This window comes from Microcaecilia unicolor, chromosome 12, assembly GCF_901765095.1.
Source record: "Microcaecilia unicolor chromosome 12, aMicUni1.1, whole genome shotgun sequence".
Taxonomy (NCBI): Eukaryota; Metazoa; Chordata; class Amphibia; order Gymnophiona; family Siphonopidae; genus Microcaecilia; species Microcaecilia unicolor.
The window spans coordinates 78,132,120-78,151,859 of NC_044042.1; the positions used below are offsets into that span (position 1 = coordinate 78,132,120).

At 43.9% G+C, this 19,740-nt stretch overlaps 1 protein-coding gene across 1 annotated transcript in view; it reads left to right on the forward strand.

Annotated features, from left to right (window-relative positions):
- The window catches only part of WNT3 (Wnt family member 3), a 64,376-nt gene that overhangs the window by 22,423 nt on the left and 22,213 nt on the right, over positions 1-19,740 (forward strand). The window contains exon 2 of the mRNA XM_030220483.1: positions 15,473-15,714. Within this exon, the coding sequence (XP_030076343.1) occupies positions 15,473-15,714 (242 nt within the window). The remainder of the gene's footprint in view (positions 1-15,472; positions 15,715-19,740) is intronic.

Sequence of the window (19,740 nt, forward strand, 5' to 3'; positions counted from 1 at the left end):
GTGCCCAATTTAATTGAGTAATGAACCTATTAATGCCAACAATTGGGCGCTAAAAATCAATTATCGTGCTAATTGGCGATCATTAGAATTTGCACATGCATCTTGCTGTGCACTATTCTATAAAGGTGCATACATAAATTCTTGTGTGTGGATGCAAAAAGGAGGTGGGTTGGGAGGGGCACAAGGCAGGTCATGGATGTGAAATGTTACAGAATACACCAGATCTGCACCTAATTTAGGCCCAGGGATTTACAACAAATTTTAGTTGGTGTAAAGTTTAAGAGGTGTAAAGGTTGCTGTATAACTGCAGCAGCTCCAGCCAGACTGAAGTCAACTTGTACCTTCAGTAAATGTCTGCAAGTCTGAGCAGTCCATGAGGAGAATAAAACCCAGGTATGTAGGTGAATGGAGGCTGGTGGGTAGATTGATAACCCGGAGTATCCCTTGCCAGTCAGGTTTTAAGGATATCCACAATAAATATGCATCTTGATTTGCATACAGTGCCTCCCTTATATGCAAATCTCTTTCATGCATATTCATTGTGGAAATCCTGAAAATCTGACCGGCAAAGGGGAATCCAGGACTGGACTTGGGAAACACTGCCCTAATGGAGTGTTTAAGGTGCACCTCAAATATTTTCAAGCTATGGTGAATATTTTGTTTTTGTTTGGGAATATCTCCTTATACATCCGTTTCATTTTGGAAAGATCTGAATGTTTCCTGCCATTTACCCTTCAGGGGTCAAAAGGCATTTGGGTCAACTGGGACCCCAGTGAAAATCCTCTAGGGGAAGGAAAATGGTTTGCAGAAATGAAGTAGGCAGATTCAGTACCACATATCTTTGTCCCTTTTTGACTTTTATTTAGGACATTTGTATCAGGATCTAAGTAATTTGCAGTTGGATAGCAGGATTTTATGAGTACATAAGTACATAAGAATTGCCACACTAGGACAGACCAAAGGTCCATCAAGCCCAGCATCCTGTTTCCAACAGTGGCCAATCCAGGTCACAAATACCTGGCAAGATCCCCAAAAAGTTGAATGCATTTTATGCTGTTTATCCCAGAAATAGCAGTGGATTTTTCCCAAGTCTATTAAACCCTGCTAAGCTAACCACCTTTACCACATTCTCTGGCAATGAATTCCAGAGATTAATTACATGTTGAGTGAAGAAAACTTTTCTCCGATTCGTATTAAATTTACTACTTCGTAGCTTTATCGCATGCCCCCTAGTCCTAGTATTTTTGGAAAGAGTAAACAATTGATTCACGTCTACCGTTATGAGTAGGTAAGTTTTCATAGCAGCCAGCATCACAAAAGTCACATTGAAAGGACCCGCTAGAAACCCAAGTGGACTGCAGATGTCCAGAATCTCCACTTTTTCTATTAGCTTATTGAGAGCATGAAAGATGGCTTTTTAGCACACTTACAGTGAAAATCCATTGTTAATTGGAATTTATAACAAGATTAATAGCTTGTTTGCACATTGCCTGAAGGGCTTTTTGTTTTTTTGCTTTCTTTTGTTACAGAATAAATACATGATAATTCAACTGATGCTGACTTAACCAGCTTAAAAGATTGGAAGAGTGTCCACCATGCCGGACTTTGAACTCAGTCTGCAGGAGTGTTGCAGGCAGCCTGAAGGTCTCTGGCAGGTCCCAGAGAAAATACTTAAGACTCCTTTTACAAAGCCACACTAGTAATTCTGGCACAGCAAATGCAAAGAAGCCAATGGGCATCATTGCATTTGCCGCCTCGGAATCACCAGTGCAACTTTGTGAATGGAGCCCTTAGTGCAGGATGACCCAGGCTTATTGAAAGTCTGGGATGTGTCCTTGGTTTTACTGTAATACTACAAGTGTAACTGTGTGACATTTGTATATTACAGGCTGATGTTACAGAAACATTTATAGAATAATTCTTTGCAATGATCACTCCATGACTTGGTCCTTCCATGGTAATGATCGTGGCATGACTAATATTCCGCCAGTGTCGTTATGCTCATATTAGCCCTCTCCTCAAGTCATTTCACTGGCTTCCTATCCATTTCTGCATACAGTTCAAACTCCTCTTATTGACTTATAAGTGCATTCACTCTGCAGCTCCTCAGTACCTCTCCACTCTCATCTTTCCCTACACTCCTCCCCAGGAACTCCGTTCACTGGGTAAATCTCTCTTATCTGCACCCTTCTCCTCCACCACTAACTCCAAACTCCGTTCCTTTTATCTTGCTGCACCATATGCCTGGAATAGACTTCCTGAGCCGGTACGTCAAGCTCCATCTCTGCTAAAAACCCACCTTTTTGGTGCTGCTTTTAACTCCTAACCCTTATTCACTTGTCAGAACCCTTATTTTATCATCCTCACTTTAATATTCCCTTGGAGGAGTAGCCTAGTGGTTAGTGCAGTGGACTTTGATCCTGGGGAACTGAGTTCAATTCCCACTGCAGCTCCTTGTGACTCTGGGCAAGTCACTTAACTGTCCATTGCCCCTGGTACAAAATAAGTACCTGAATATATGTAAACCACTTTGAATGTAGTTGCAAAAACCTCAGAAAGGCGGTATATCAAGTCCCATTTCCCTTATCTCTTGTTTGTCTGTCCTAATTAGATTGTAAGCTCTGTTGAGAAGGGACTGTCTCTTCATGTTCAAGTGTACAGCGCTGCGTACATCTAGTAGCACTATAGAAATGATAAGTAGTAGTAATAGTTCTGACGTGCTCGTACAGCAGAAAGGAACTGGCCAAATCTCTGTTGTCTATTCCCTATTCAATGGCGATCAAGCCGGTCTTTTGCAGAAATCCTTTATCACCAGCCCAAAGTAACTGTATAATAATTGCCAATAATATTAGCTTCTCACACACACTTGAGCATACAAGGGGAAATTAGTTGTCCTTTCTACGTTGTCAACAAATATCCCCAAAGTCCTTCCAGACCCACATGCAGAACCCAGGGATCACCCTCCTCTACCCTCTCCTTCTTTTACTGAGGATATTCCTGTTCATGCAGAGCCTCAAACCAGGGCCACCGAGAGTGGGGAGGGGGGCAAAATTCCCTGGGCCCAGTCTCCAAGTGGGGGGGGGGGGAGTCCGGTGCCGGCACGCTTCTTCCTGCCTGCCTGCGTCTGGGTCTATCTCTCTCCTGCCCCTGTGTGCCAGGAGGATCCAGATGATTGTATTAACGTAATAACCTGGGTGACCCAGGTTGTTGCGTTAATGCAATCATCTGGGTCCCGGCACACAGGTGCAGGAGATGACAGACGAGGGAGGAGCAGTCAGACACAGGAAGGTAAGAGGCAAGTGGGGGCAGCAGCCCGCGTGGGGGGCAGGGTGGGGTGGGTGGCGGTCCTGCTCCTCTGGCTCAGCTTTGTCTCTCAGCAGCCCTGCCTCAACCATTTCTTCACAGCTGAATTACTGTCTGATTCCAGCATGGTTCTGGCTGTCCTAACACAGACCAGACCTTTCACACTGAATAGCATAAAACATAACACCCAGCACACAGCAGGGCATTAGATGCAACACCCAGCACACAATAAAATAAAAAGGGCAGTGTGACAATACACTATGGATTCTCAGCATGCTGAATTTGCCCCAGTGCAAACACCTGAATTTTCTTATTTGCTGCTGCTGGACTTAACATAGGTAGGTGATACACATGATTCATGCCATGTCATCTACCAACATTCATACCAACCACAACTGTAATTGCAGTATGTGGGAAACTATAGGCAGCAGCTTTACCAATAGTAACAACAACAACAACTGTGGGAGCCCCTGAGCCGTGTCCAACTTGGCCTCTCTGTTTCTTCTTCCCCTGCCCTGTCCCAGCTGGATCTATGCAGTCAGTAGTCGAAGTGGACCTGCCATGTTGTTCTCAACGTGAGTGGAGGAGTGGCCTAGTAGTTAGGGTAGTGGACTTTGGTCCTGAGGAACTGAGTTCGATTCCTGGCACAGGCAGCTCCTTGTGTGACTCTGGGCAAGTCACTTAACCCTCCATTGCCTGCTGCATTGAGCCTGCCATGAGTGGAAAAGCACGGGGTACAAATGTCGGGGTAGCATTCGACAGGGTGGAGTGGAACTATTTATGGGAGGTGATGAGTGAAATGGGATTTGGGGAGAGATTTGTGGGATGGTTACAGTGCCTATATAAATTACCGGTAGCCAGAATAAAAGTGAATGGGGGTTACACAGGACAGTTTACAATTCAAAGGGGGATACGGCAAGGTTGCCCTCTCTCCCCATTATTGTTTGCGATTTCCATTGAACCCCTGGCACAGCGGGTGAGAATCCTAACAGATATTAAAGGGGCGAGGATAGGGGACACAGAGCATAAAATAGCTTTATTTGCAGACAATGTCTTGTTTTATGTTGGGTATCCATTATTGACATTGCCTATTATTAAACGGGAACTGGATAGATATGGGGGGATGTCTGGCTTTAAAGTTAATTACGATAAATCTGAATTGATGGGGGTGACTCTCTCAGACAGCGAGGTAAATAGATTGCTGGAGTCCTACTCATTTAAAAAAGCGGCAGGGCATTTTCGGTATTTGGGAATTCAGATTCCGAAGGATTTATCTGAATTATATTTGTTGAATTATATCCCACTGTTTAGGGAAATGAGGAGAGACCTAAGTAAATGGAGGCATGGCTGGCTGTCATGGTGGGGCAGGATAGCAGCAATAAAAATGAATCTGCTCCCCTGGCTTTTATTCTTTTTTCAAACCTTGCCAATCTCAGTCCCTAAGGGAGAGATATCTAGATTACAATCTGAAATATTCCGGTTCATTTGGGGAGGGAAGGGGGCCAGACTTTCCAGGAAGATCATGTGGAGAGCAGTGGATCTAGGGGGTAAAGGTATTCCCAATTTACAATGGTATTACGAGGCGGCCCAATTAAAATTTATGACGGAGTGGAATAGGGGGGATGAGACAGCATTAACAAGGTTGGAACAGCATTTTGTGAAGGGATATTCTCTAAAGGGAGTGTTATGGGCTTCCATACCTACTAAAACTTATAAACATATAACGAGGAACCCATTTATAATGCACTTGTTAATGATATGGGGGTCACAAAGGGATAAATTAAGAGGAACGAGAATATTATCCACCAATGCATTAATTACTCAGGAGCCCAGCTTTCCGGCGGGAAGACAGGGAAGGGTATTTGTAGGGTGGGCACGCAGGGGATTGGTCAAATTTAGTGATTTACTAGATTCAGGGGAAATTAGACCCTTTGAGGAACTACAGGAAACATACGGACTAACACAGACAGATATATTTGCCTACTTGCAAGTTAAACACTTTGTTGGTAAGCAGGGATGGGGTAGTCCTGCAATGTAGAAGGCGGAAACCTTTGAAGACACATGGAGTTTTGTGAGCAAAAGGGGGAGAGGCATAACTCTGTTTTATCGCCATCTCTGGGGGGAGGAATTCATTAAATTTCCATATATGAAGGAGTGGGAGCGAGATTTAGGGAGTGAGCTGAATGTGACTGAGTGGAAATCTATATGCAGGGAGGTGAATAAGGCGTCAATATGTGTATTGATTAAAGAAAATGCATACAAAGTATTAAGCAGATGGTACTACAAACCAGACCGTGTGAAAAAGATGTATCCTGATGCTAATGATCAGTGTTGGCATTGTGGAAAAGCAGTGGGAACGTATTGGCATATATGGTGGTCATGTACTGTTCTGCAAACGTTTTGGTCAGACGTTGCAAGCTCTCTCACTAAAGCACTGAAGGTTGATTTCCCCTGTGATCCTAAATGGTGCCTTCTGGGGGGAGGGAATAGAAGGGGTTTGAAATGGCATAGACGCGTAAAACGCATAAGTCTGGCGGCAGCAAAGTCCCTCATAGCTTTTCATTGGAAATCGAAATTGGGACCGACCGGACAGCAATGGGCAGCAAAAATTAAAATAGTGGCCGAGATGGAGAAACTAACAGATCGCAGACTGGGGCATTTAAAATTGGATACTGAGGAGTGGGTACATTTGGATAACATACTGGGTGAAATGTAAAGTTTAAGTTACTATGTATAGGGGAGGGGAAGGGAGTTAGTTTGGGTGGGAGAGGGAGGGGGAAGGGGAATAAATAGATTCAAGGAAGGGAGGAGGGTGGGACAAAAATGGAGAGTGGGTAGGTCGAAAAGAGAACTATGCACTTATACATGTATATGTCTAACTTTGGAGGTATATTGTTCTACAAGGAATGTAACGTGTGTTCAGTATTTTGAGGTGTTATGCTTGTTAAACTCTCAATAAAAACTTTAAAGTAACAAAAAAAAAAGTTAAGATGTGAGCCAGTTCAATTGAAGCTTGAATCTCCATCTTATGTCCGCCTTGCTCCCAGCAGGGAGTTGCTTTCTTCGCCAACTGTATATCTTCAAGGCACGTCACTGTGTCCTGCTGCATTCTGCACCACTTTTTTCTCAAGAGTAACTCGTAGGCTCAGGTGATATTACCTGCGTTAGTATGTGGTTAACATAGGACAGCCTTTTTCAGTCTCAAGTTGACCAGATACTATCCAGGTACTGGTGCTGAATATTGGCAATACTTGGTGTGTATTCTAGCAGGGCCACCAAGAGACTGAGCTGTGCCCGGGGCAGGGCCGCTGACCCCCCCTCCCCCAATTGTCGCCGCTGTTGCCCCCCCTCAGATCGCAGCCGCATCTGCAATGTTACCTTGGTTGGCAGGGATCCTGAGGCCCTGGCAGCAGAAGAAGTCTTTCTCCAGCGCTGCTCTTCACTCTGCCATTTGCCTTCCCCTGTGGCTGCTTTTTCTCTCAGCACATGCTTGGTTTCAAAACCGAGCATGTGCGGCCTGAGAGGAAAAGCAGCCACTTAGCAAGCAATGGGCACAGTGAAGAGTAGTTCTGGAGGAAGACCTGCAGTGTCTGCTTCTCCGGGTCCTCCCCAGCCTGTAAGGGGGGGGGCCTGGCGCTGCAATTTTCTCTCTCCTGCTCCTGTCAGGATGTTATCACCCGAATCCCATCAGGAGTAGGAAAGAGAGAGACCCTGGCGCCAGGCCCCCCATGGAGGTCCGGGCCCAGGGAATTTTGCACCCCCTGCCCCCTCCCCTCACGCTGGCCCTGATTCTAGGCTGCGAAATGAAACACAATCCAATGGCTCCACACCGAGACCACAGCAGCTTTCTTCAGAAAGTGCTGAGGAAGTCTTCGAGATTTTCCAGATACTGCTGCTGAGAATCTGGGTATGGCCCTGGTGAGTGGCACTGATTTGCCTAAGAGAAGCTTCTACCCAGGAAAATGCCACTGAATATTAGATGGCTTACATATAGCTAGGCATTGTCACCTATGTGTCACTCTAACTTTGTCCACGTATTTTACCGATAGTGCCAAAGAGTGGCGTAGCTACGTGGGGCCACGGAGGCCTGGGCCCCCGTAGATTTGGCCCTGGACTCCCCTGCCGACGACCCCCTCCCACCGCCAACCCGCCGTCGCCTACCTTTGCTGGCGGGGGACCCCAACCCCTGCCAGTCGAGGTCCTCTTCTTCCGGCGCAAGGCTTCATTCTGTTTCTGAGTCTGACGTCCTGCACATCAGACTCAGAAACAGAATGAAGTCTTGTGCCAAAAGAACTCAGACTCAGAAACAAAACGAAGCCTTGCGTCGGAAGAAGAGGACCTCGACTGGCGGGGGTTGGGGTCCCCCACCAGCAAAGATAGGCGACGGTGGGTTTGCAGCGGGAGGGGGGGTCGAGAGGGTCGTCAGCAGGGGGGGGTCGGCAATAGCGGGGGGGGGGGGGGGCTCGGGGGCGCCAGGGGAGGCTAAAATGTGCCCCCTCACCTCGGGCTCTGGACCCCCCTCCCACCGAAGTTTGGCTACGCCCCTGGTGCCAAAGTTGTTAAGGTGATTTTCACTGCCACTGGACATATGGGGGGGCAATTATAACTGGGTACCACAAGTTAGGTATCTATTATTGCAGCATGCTAGGCACTCATTCTAAAAAGGCATCTGGGCACACAGATTCCATTACAGAATACTAGTGGAAGTCAGTATCTAAGTGCCTACATTGAAGATGTCATTGTTTTCGGATTTTGTAGGGTCTAGAGCAGAGATTTTCAACTTTCTTTGGCTCATGGCACACTTATATGGCATTAAAATTGTCAGCACCAACAGAAGGTAACAACTCCACCGTCGGGTCACTCAGTTTTATCAATTTGAATAAAGACTTTATTGTGGACACTGTCCGAGAGAGGTTCTTTGATTCCACCCCCCATTAAAATTGTCAAGGCACACCCCCTCACAAAGAGTACAGCAGTTTTCCTTCCCTCCCCCCACCTTCACATCAATAGTTAGCATTTACCTTCTGTTCCTCCCACTCCCACAAAAATAGTCCAGCATCTCTCCCTCCTTCTCCAGCCACCAACCAGGCATCTCCCCTTGTCGCTCTTGACCCCACCCCAGTGCACCTTTTAAAAGTTTCCTTGTCTCTAGCGGTACTTAGCAGGAAGCAGTGAGTCATACAGTCTGCTCGCACCATTACCAGAGCTTTCTCAGTCATGTAACTTCCTGCTTCCACATAGGCGGGAAGCGTCAGATCGAAGGCTCCAGGGTTGGTGTGAGCAGGCTGTATGAATCACTGCTCCCTGCCACTGACCGCTAGAGACAAGAAAACTTACTGCATTCTGGCACAAATTAAGCTGGTCCAACTCCTGTGGCACATCTGGGGATCCAGCTGTGGCACACTGGTTGAAAAACGCTGGTCTAGAGCTGCCTTAGCCTGGACTCTGTTCTCTGGTCAGCATATTTTACCATTTGGCCGAATACGAATACCAACTACAAATAATAGACATTAAGCTTTAACATAAACAATAAAAGAAGCAACGTGAAATCAGAGATCAAGTGTTTATTTCAGCAGGAAAGGGAAATGGACTTGATATACCGCCTTTCTATGGTTTTGGCAGCTACATTCAAAGCGGTTTATATAGTATATACAGGTACTTATTTGTACCTGATTTAATACAGTAGAGCCCTGTATTATTCATATTCAAATTTAAATCACTATTTAGCCAAATACGAATAATGTATTCAGGGCACCATTCGGGGCCGAATTGAATCAAATACAAATTTGGTACAGTCCTAGTGGTTATGAATGCTTTATATCTGAGATCTGGAAAAAACCTAAAAGGAGAAACTTGAGTATAGAAATGCAATGTTGCCACTACATTTTCATTCTACAGGAGGTTCTGTACAGTGTAATGGGAAGATCTCCCCATTGTCTGCTTCTCAGGATTATACGCTGCAATGAGTCCCATTGTCTCGGAATCTGGGGGCCACAGCAATGAAGATTTAAGCTCTTTCTAATGAGGTTGTCCAGGGGAACAGCCGAGCAGGGTCAGCAATGCAGAGAATGAGACCATTTGTCCTTGTTTTGAGGAGTTTCTTTAAAAGAACATAGAGAGGCAATGGAAAGAAAGCTCTCAGGGTGAAGTCCAGGAGCACAGGGGGTCTTCAAAGGATGAAGACCTTGGATAAGGAAGAATAATTACACTGAAACAGGCTCCAAACATGCTTTGGGATGACACTGAACTACTTCAAAATCAACTGTGGATCTAGCACAGGGATACACAACCTAGTAGCTTTTTCATCAGAGCACAACGCAGACAAGAAGAAAATATGGTAAATCCCCAATTATAGCAAGACTCATAGAAGGTTGCAAGTGATGTGACCACATCACACCATTTTTGCAAAAACTTCATTGGCTACCAGTACAGTACAGAGCTAAATTTAAAACTCTATATCTGTTCTTCAAGGCCCTCAAAGGAAATGGCCCTGAGTACCTGAAGAATAGGATGATCCTCCAAACATCACCAAAGGGAACTAAGGTTCTCTCAAGGACTATCACTAACCACACCCTCTCCAAAAGACGATGTGACACCCGTAAGTGAGCCTTCTCCGGAGTAGCCCCCACACTCTGGAATGCACTGCATAAAAGGCTCCGCTTAACACAAGACGATCTCTACTTTAGGAAGCAGGTGAAAGCTTGGCTGTTCAACCAGGCCTTTAAAGGAAGAAGTAACTAACTTGTTAGTCTCACTCACACACACAAGGATTGACTTGGGCTGCACATACTGCAGCAAGACGTTTACCCACTGCTACCCTAACTGAGATAATATTTAACCATCTCTCTGACCTCATGTGCAACTTTCTTTAAATCAGTCACCTTACTTTCTAACTATTCTTACTCTCTTACCTATCTATATGTTTCATCTTTGCTTTACCCTTCACTATTAATTATAATGTCAATTACATATTGTGTTGACATTGTAAGTAGTATACCATGCCATATGAACTTTGTATTGTTTTTGAATATTTTTACTGCTCTAATTGCCTACTGCTCATGTTTGATCTATTCTTACTGTACACCGCCTTGATTGAATTCCTTCAAAAAGGTGGTAAATAAATCCTAATAAATAAATAATAATAAATTGAACAAGGGCAAGCAGAATGTGTTAGAAACTTGTTCTGGATTCGCACAGAATCAGTGACACAAATCATAAGCACTATTACCGGTTCTGGCTCTTTGAGTCTAGAAACACAACTTCTCTTTAGCACTCAGAAGTTACAATCTCTGATGCCACAGGTAGTATTTTTTGGAGGGGGTGAAGGAGGAAGAAATGGAGTTGTCACCTCCTACATAAATATCTAGGGAGGTATAAGGAATGGATCTGTTCTTTGGGATCTGCTGGATACTTCCTAATGTATTGGACACTGTCAGAGACAAGATGCTGGGCTTGATGGACCTCTGGTGTGATGTAACATGCCATATCTTTTTGGTTCTTACATACTTTGGGTTTCTGTGTAGTACAAAAAACATGCTCAAGTTAGTGAAAGTTTAGGGTTTTTAAAGGCAAACAAGAGGTTACACAAGTCTCTTGGTGCTTAGCTTTGACAAGTTCTTCAAGAGCAAGCAGGGACCCCAAGTTATTTTTATTCTCTGCAAAGATTCCTCCAACATTTCCCTCTCAGAACTGAGTCACTCCAGCTGTCAGATTTCTCCAGCATCTTCCTCTCAGAGCTGAATCACTCTAGCTGTCAAATTAGATTATGTTCAAAGGCCACAGTTCTCAACAGAAATGAGTTGCCTGGATTTCATGGCTCCTCATGACTGAAGTTGACTAAGGGTGGACGTTAACCATGTAGAGGAAAACTAGTGTCAGGAAGAAATTCATTTTTGATTGCTTAAGAAAATGAAGGAAACATTTTGATGGAGCTAGCAATGAGAGGCAAAATCCATGGCCGAGCTGGAAGAAGCACCCCCATCATTGCTGTCATGGACTCAGATAATCAGAAAGCCATGCACCAAGATTTTCAGTCACAGAGCTGCACCAACCAAGCTGCCTATTGCCGTAAGTCAATGATTCCCAAACCCATCCTGGGGGAACCCAGCCAGTCAGGTTTTTAGGATATCCCCTGCATGAGATCAATTTGCACATACTGCTTTCTTGGTATGCAAATTAATCTCATGCATATTCATTGTGAATATCCTGAAAACGTAACTGACTGGGGTTACCATAGGACAGGCTTGGAATTCCTGACCTAAGTAACGTGTTTTAAGATCTGATATTTCACAATAGCGTTGTTTGCCTTCTCCAAAATCAAATCATTATGTAGAGACAAAATCACAAGCTTTATCAATTGCTGGACCATCATTATGGAACACTTTACTGGGTCATTTGAGAACCTGTGTAAGTACTCAACAATTTAAACGCTTCCTAAAGACTCACTATTTTGTAAAGTCCTTTCTTTGAAGAATGAAATAGACTATTGTGGGTTTGATTTGTTGACTGTTTATGTATGTAAACCTGTTAACCGCCTTGGATAGAGATGGGCTACAAATAAGACAATAAATAATTTGAAATGAAGAAACCAGTTAAACAATAATACTAAAAATAATAATAATTATTATTATTATTATTTCCCCATTGTCAAAAAGTATAAAAGCCAATGAACTCAGTCTTTAATCCTTTCAAGGAATTTCATCATGTTTAATAAAAAGTCCAAGATGGAGTTGGCTAGTGTGCAAAGAAATGTTTATCAAACTTTCTGTGGCCATGACCCTATTTTCATGGTCACAGAAAGCACATTTTTATTTATTTATTTTTTATTTACGTCAATTTATATACCGTATCTTATTGCTACTGCAAGACAGAACGGTTTACAATTTATAAAAAGAAGCAATACAATAAGTACAAATTGGACAAACATTAGAACTCCAATCATTACAGGAAAGCACAGCAAACCCACAAACTAGCTACATAAGATGAAAACAATATAACTCATGATTAGTACACAGGAGAACACCGCAAATACAAAATTAAATACATAATATAATCTACACAGACAGATAATACAGTTTTGACTTAGTATATATTACAGATGCCCAATTTATAACCTTTCTTCCATTATTCTAAATTCTGATCTACATACTCGATAAAGTAGAAGGTTTTCAAAAGTTTCCGAAAATGAAAGTAAGATTTCTCAAGTCTGATCTCTTTTGGAAGGCCATTCCAAAGAGAGGGAGACAAATAGAAAAAAGCCGAATTCCGTGTAGATTCCCATCTAGCCCTAGTGAGAGGAGGAATCACTAACCTGTTGTCTGTCAGGGATCTAAGGGTTCGTGTGGCAGTGTAAGGAATAGTTAGATTTGACAGATAGTCAGGATTTAGTGTATAAAAAGCCTTATGGGTCAAAACTAAAGCTTTAAACTTAACTCTTGCTTCAACCGGAAGCCAGTGCAGTTGATGTAGCAAAGGTGTTACTCTGTCATCCCTCCGGGCCCTACAAATCATACGTGCTGCAGTATTCTGTATTCTTTGTAGTCGCTTCAAGCTAGCTTGAGTGATCCCTGAATATATGATATTACAATAGTCTAAGCGTGAGGTAATATAAGCAGATGTCAACGTTTTAAGGGAATCCTTACTAATTGAATTCCTAACTGACCGAAGTCTCCTAAGATGGAAAAAAGATTTTTTCACTACGTCAGATATTTGTTCCTCGAAAGTCAGAGCAGAATCAATTATAACCCCAAGGTATCTAAAAGATTTAACTGTAGGGATGTTCTTGCCAAATAGCATAGGTACCACTGCTGGACATGTGCCCTGTCCTACTATCCAAGATGTTATAGTCTTATCTGGATTTAATATTAATTGATATGTTGTGAGCCAATCTACCACTTTATCCAGACACATTTGTAGTGGTGTAAGATCCATATTAGATGGTTTAACATAATGAATAAGAAGAAAATCGTCCGCATAAGAATAAAAACTAATACCCATTGTTTGAATGAGAAGTGCCCCTAGAGGCCTACCTGTCTTCTGTGCCACTGCTTCTGGCCCTCCTAGAGTGACATAGCCAACACTGCCATCATCCTCCTGTCTTCTGTTGAGCTACTTCCACACCACCAGCACTACCCATATGCCAATCCTCTCCTCCACATCTCTCCCCATTGTTTCTACTCTTTTAACTTGAACATCTCTGTGATACTTTGTACCATAGCTTGTAAGCCGCACTGAGCCTGCTATCAAGCGGGAAAGAGCGGGGTATAAATGCTATAAAGAAATAAAGAAATAAATACAGGCCTGGTTATAGTGCAGGTGTGCAGGTCTATGGAAGGCCTAGGCCAATGACAGCTTTGTTTTTACCTAGCCAGGGCCTGGCCCCCAAATGTAGATATTATGACCCCTATTTGGGGTCATGATCAACAGTTTGGGAAGAGCTGCATCAAATTCCAATAGAGGCATGCCAGTGAACATCTCTAGCTCTTCACCCATCCTGGTCTTCTTCTCTCTGAGGTGACCATGAGAAGCCTCCCAATATTCTGCAAAGGCCTAATAGGTATTTACTCAAGAATCCAGGCCAAACCTCATTTAAGTGAGAAAGGATCCAAAATTGCATTTTAGTTTCAACAGTTTTATTAATGAAGCACAAAACTTACATTTGCATGTTATAATTGTCATTACAATCAACCAGTTTCAATAAATGTTGAATATTACACACCTTCATTAATCTTTTAACTTTTATCCCCTTGAAACTTAACATTCTATTCAACACTCACTTATTACGTTTAACATCATGTATACAACTAAACTGTTCAACTGTGTTAATACAAGTAGAAATCTTACAAGAGTAATATTGTGGTCAGGATCAACGGGACCAGAAAAAAACATATCATCAGCGTAAGAATAAAACTTGAAATCTAGAGATGTAAACCCAGATTCAAAAGAAGACATATACATATTAAAATGGTTGGGGGGACAATGAGGAGCCCTGGGGGCTCCACAAGGAGCAGTCTAGTTCTCCAATAGACTGTCAGCCATCTTTCATTTCATTTATTATCATTTATAAACCACTCTTATCCAGAGCGGGATACAAAAACCACATACACAATATAAATAACAATACAATAAACTTAACAAACACACCAAACCAAATAATGCAGACAACTTCATCACTGCACGGGGTCCTCACTGTAGTGAAAGCAGATTGAAGCTTATTTCAAAAAAATTCTCTTTCAATAGTTTTTTAAAGCCTATTAGATAAGAACATATTAGGTGTAACTCCCAACATCGATCTTTTTGGAGACAAACATTTAGTCCCCTTCTGAAATGGGAAATAAATGTCTATGAAATTGCCATACCCTTGTCCTGCCCAAAACATGCCCAGACTATGCCCCCTTGCTATTTGCAAGCACTTGATACGTACATATCTCAGCTTTGTAAAATAGGGACTTAGACGCTTATGCAAGATAAACATTTAAGTGCAATAAACGCGAATAGAGCTTGTAAAATGAGGGCCCTAGCAAATAATCAATACATCTTTGACAACTCAGTTCAATATACAAGCAATTAAATGCCTTCTGATACAACTCATACTAAAAAGCTCTTTTTCTAGATACTACAAACTATTCAGGGCAATATAAGTAAAATTTAGGATTTACAGCAAAAGGTGAAAGCAATTTACATTTTCTGACACGTAACATTCTATTGACGTAAACAAGGTCAACGACTCATCTCTGTCATGACTGGGCTCAAATGAAACAAAGTAAAAATAAATACATTTCCCAGAAGATGAGGAACATATGATCTTAAGATCCTAGATGCTGCCCAACACTCATTCAAAACCAATCAACACTTTTCCCTTGGTACCTCCCAGTGTCTTCCTTTCTGTTAATCATGGCAGTGTCTGTGTTGTAAGAAGAGGTACCTAGACATCATGATGTTTCATCTTTGAATGTATAGATTAGGGGCACTTAAAAAACACAGTGGCTGTAACGTGCTTCTGTACAGCTGAAGTGTCTCGATCATGCTTTGTGAGGCATCAAGTCTAGGGTTGTCGTTATCGCACACCTTGATTCCTGCAACTGTCTTTATGCCAGTCTCCCATATACTCCCTTAAGCGTCTACAACCTGCTCAGTCCACCGCATTTTCACTTTGTATCTTTCTATCTAGGTCCCTGGCACTAGGACAGCAGTACACCTCACTGGCATCCCGGCCCATCCTCTGTGGTTCCATTCCTGGGTTGGTCCCTAAGCAACTCCGCTTCTGCCGGAACTACATTGAGATCATGCCCAGTGTGGCTGAAGGGGTAAAACTGGGTGTCCAAGAATGCCAGCACCAGTTCCGGGGTCGGAGATGGAACTGCACAACCATAGATGACAGCCTGGCAATCTTTGGGCCGGTCCTGGATAAAGGTAAGGTTAACTGCCAGAGCTGAACATACTTTTTAAGTGCATTTAGGCATTCTTGGGGGTGTATTTTGATGTTTTGGGCAGGACTGGAAAATAATGTGTGTAGATTCTATTTTCAAAGTTGTATTTTCATTGCAAAATCTACCCACATACAAATCAGGCAAATGTCAACATGGCAGTACACACACACTTTCTGCAAGATCTGTAGGTAGAAAGTACCCATGGACTTTGCCACAGTAAAGACAGTTTGAAAATTCACCCTCTAAGGGACAATTGTGACATTGTCCAAGGGATTTTTACAGTTAAATAGGTGTTAACCCTTTGTAAATTGCCCTGAGTCCTCTGCAGGATTGGATGAGGCTGTGACAGGACTAGAAAGCAAGAACTGGGATTTAATTTTCTAGAACTTGCACCTCCTTTTCAGCTCACACTACACTGGTGCAAAACAAGTGGGTTTAATAATCCCTGTGACCAAGCCCACTGGTGGATTTTTAAGGACAAATTCAGCTTTAGGTCGCAGGCTGCTGGTGACCCCTCAGATTTGTTATCTTCTTGTTGAGGTCAGAGGAAACGGAGGAAGCATTTCTGCTTCTCTTGCCATACAAAGAGATATATTTTGCTTCAGACTAGGATTTCATATACCCCCTCATCCTGTTCCGTGGTTCATCCTGCCCCTTTGGGCTTTCAGTTCAACTGGATCAAGTTCAAACTGCAATTATAGTGCCATGAATTTTCTTTAACAGCTATCTGTAAGACTCCCAGCTCCACCCCATCTGACACACCCATTGGAGAGAGAGTTTAATGGCTGAGAGGCAGTAATCTCAGGTTTCCTCTAGCACCTGTCAGATATTCACACTAGAGTCAACCAGATGGTGTCACTGTTGAGCAGTGGCCAAGACTCTCCTACAGAAGCTGTCAACACTGTCTCTATGGTGTTTCCAGGTCCTGCCATGATCGAGACCAAGTCTCTCACATGTGTCCTCAGCACAGGCCTTTTGTTCTACTTTTTAGGATTATAGCAACATATGATATAATCCCAGTGGCTAGTATACAGGTTGTTGGGTGACAGCGAGTTCAGTGCTTGAGTTCTGATGGTTTGTCTTATGCAAATTTCTAATATTAAGATAGGAGTAGAACTGCCAAATGACACTGTTCCCAGAGGGAGGCTCTAGGGCATTCCTGAGACCAACATGATGGCCCCTGTAGCGCTGATTTCAAATAGAGCAGTGGCGTAGCCAAGGGTGGGCCTGGGTGAGCCTAGGCCCATCCACTTTGAACTCAGGTCCACCAAGTAGCAGCCCACCTATGATGTGGCTGACAGGGATCCCCAAGCCCCACCAGCCGAAAACTCCCAACTGTCCCTCCTGCATATCTTTTAAATAGCAGATCTTCACCTGCAGTGACCAGTGACTGATACTGCTTTCACCGGCCCCACAGCTTTCCCTCTGATGTATTCCCGCCTATGCGGAAACAAGAATTTGCATCAGAGAGAAGGCTGTGTGGCCAACATGAGCAGTGTGTAATAGTTGCTGCCGGTGAAAATCTGCTATTTAAAAGGTATGTGGGGGAGGGGGGATATTTGAGAGACCTTATGGCATGCAGGTGAGAGAGGGAGAGACCAAATCACTTGTGGGACAAGGCAGAGTTCTTCTGACCACCCATCTTGGGCCCAGGCCCACCCGAAATTGGGTGTCTGGCTACGCCCCTGAAATAGAGGACTGCAAAATAGTACAAAGAGAAATTATACTTTTTTTTTTTTAATATAAGAATCAGCAGAAATAGTGAAAGACCTTTGTCGGAAATGAGGCCCCAATGTTAACTGGGATGGAAATGTACAAACCTGCTTGGCCATGTCAAAACATCCTGTGCCGTGATGCCCATGCAGGCTGCAGTGAGTGCCTGGAAAAGGCTGACATAGACCCTGGCAATTACAGTATATCTGATTGGGGGATGCCTCACTAGTAGCTGAAGAGATTCAAAGAGAGAGAGAGATAGACAACAGACAAAACAAGCTTATACTGATGAAAAGGAACTAAGCTTGTCCCCTGCTGCGAGGTAGGGCAAGCACAATCCTCTCAGTGCCATAGGCATTTCAATCCATTGCAGCATTCACACGCCCTTTACCCATTCTACTCCCAGAAAGAAAAAGGCCTCCATCAATAGGGATTTCCCAGACTGGCTGTGCAGCCTGCAGGGTGAAAGCAGGACAGGGGAAAGGCTGCTGGTTGCTATGATTAGTTTGGAACGCCAGGTCTCTGGAGTGGGTATGCTGGCCCCAGGACACTTCCTGTATTATGACAGTGATAGAGTGTGACACCAGGGAGACAAAGGCAGATTGAGTGGCCCAGCAGGTAATGGGGCCCGGCTGGGGACAGTGAGGGGGCTCTAGCCTCCAACATTCTCAGGCTAACTAATCCCAGAGCCTACCCCTTACTCCTCCCTTACATCACAGTCTGGCCTCTTTTACCACCACTTTCGACCTCTCCTTCCACACTGGTGTCCAGAATAATGGCATTCCTTCCATCCCCATGTGGGCTTATTCCTTTTTCGCCTGTTTCTTTTGCAGGTCATTATTCAAATACTGCTGTCAGTGGTTTTTAAAAAGATAGCTGCAAGGTTTAAATCTATTAGGTATATTCAGAGCTGCTATCCACAGAAGTAGTGACACTGAATAAACATATCTGGATAGCAGCTTAATATCATCATAGAGCCAGCGGCAAAGTGTCCAAAATGTATCAATATAGCTGTCCAAATAGTGACTGGATATCACTAACTATCCATAGAGTTAGGTGCAGTGGTGTGCTGGAGCAGGCTCTCACAGGCTCGCAAGAGCCGGTTGTTAAGTTTTTAAGAATTTTGGGAGCCGGTTGTTAAAGTATGGCCCTCCATGGCTACTTTAACAACTGACTTCCAAAATGTGGGCTTGGGCCCCCTGCTGAATTCTCTTTTACTTTGCTGGTGGGGATGCTAAATAGACTGCTGCTGCTCCCCACTCCTTGTTTCCAGCTCTGAGCAGCAGGCTGGGACTTCTCCAGAATGTGTGAGAATTTTCAGCATGCTGCTCAGAGCAAGACGTTGGGAGTGGTGGCAGTCCATCTATTGGCTGCCAGCAAAGGTATGCCTAGCGTGCCCGCACGAAGGGAGGGAGGAGAGAGAGGCAAGTGTTGCTCCCCCCCCCACCCCGACCACCCCTAGCCCTTCCAACTGCAGAGCTGGCTACGTCCGGAGAAAGAGCCTGTTGTTAAAAATTTGCCAGCACACCCCTGGTTAGGTGGTACACCCATGCTCTGGCCTAACTATTCATAGAGTTAGCTGGTATGCCCACGCTCCACCCTAACTGTCTATAGAGTTAGGTGGTACACTTATGCTCCATCCTATCAATAGGGCTAGGCGGTACACCCAAGCTCTGCCCTAACTATTCATTAGGAGGCAGCCCACACTCCACCCTAACTATCCAAAGAGCTAGGTGGTGCACCCATCCTCTGCCCTAACTATCCATAGGGTTAGGTGGTACACCCAAGCTCTGCCCTAACTATTCATTAGGAGGCAGCCCACACTCCACCCTAACTATCCAAAGAGCTAGGTGGTGCACCCATCCTCTGCCCTAACTATCCATAGGGTTAGGTGGTACACCCAAGCTCTGCCCTAACTATCCATAGGGTTAGGTGGTACACCTAAGCTCTGCCCTAACTATCCATAGGGTTAGGTGGTACACCTAAGCTCTGCCCTAACTATCCATAGGGTTAAGTGGTATGCCCACACTCTGACCTCATTCCTCCCCAACACAATCCCCCAAGCGCAGCTGAAAATACATGGATAGAGGCACTGCTCTATAGATAACTGCTTTGGAATATTCAGCCCTCTTTTTTTCAGAACTTTATTTCTATTGTATTTATAAATATACAGAAGACTAGTTCAGAAGAAAATACATATGGAGACAACAAAAGAAAATTAAAAAATATAAAAATGGTTGTTTAGCAGAACCCACACTGCATAATCCACTATGTTGGAAAGCCAAGCATTAAGGTG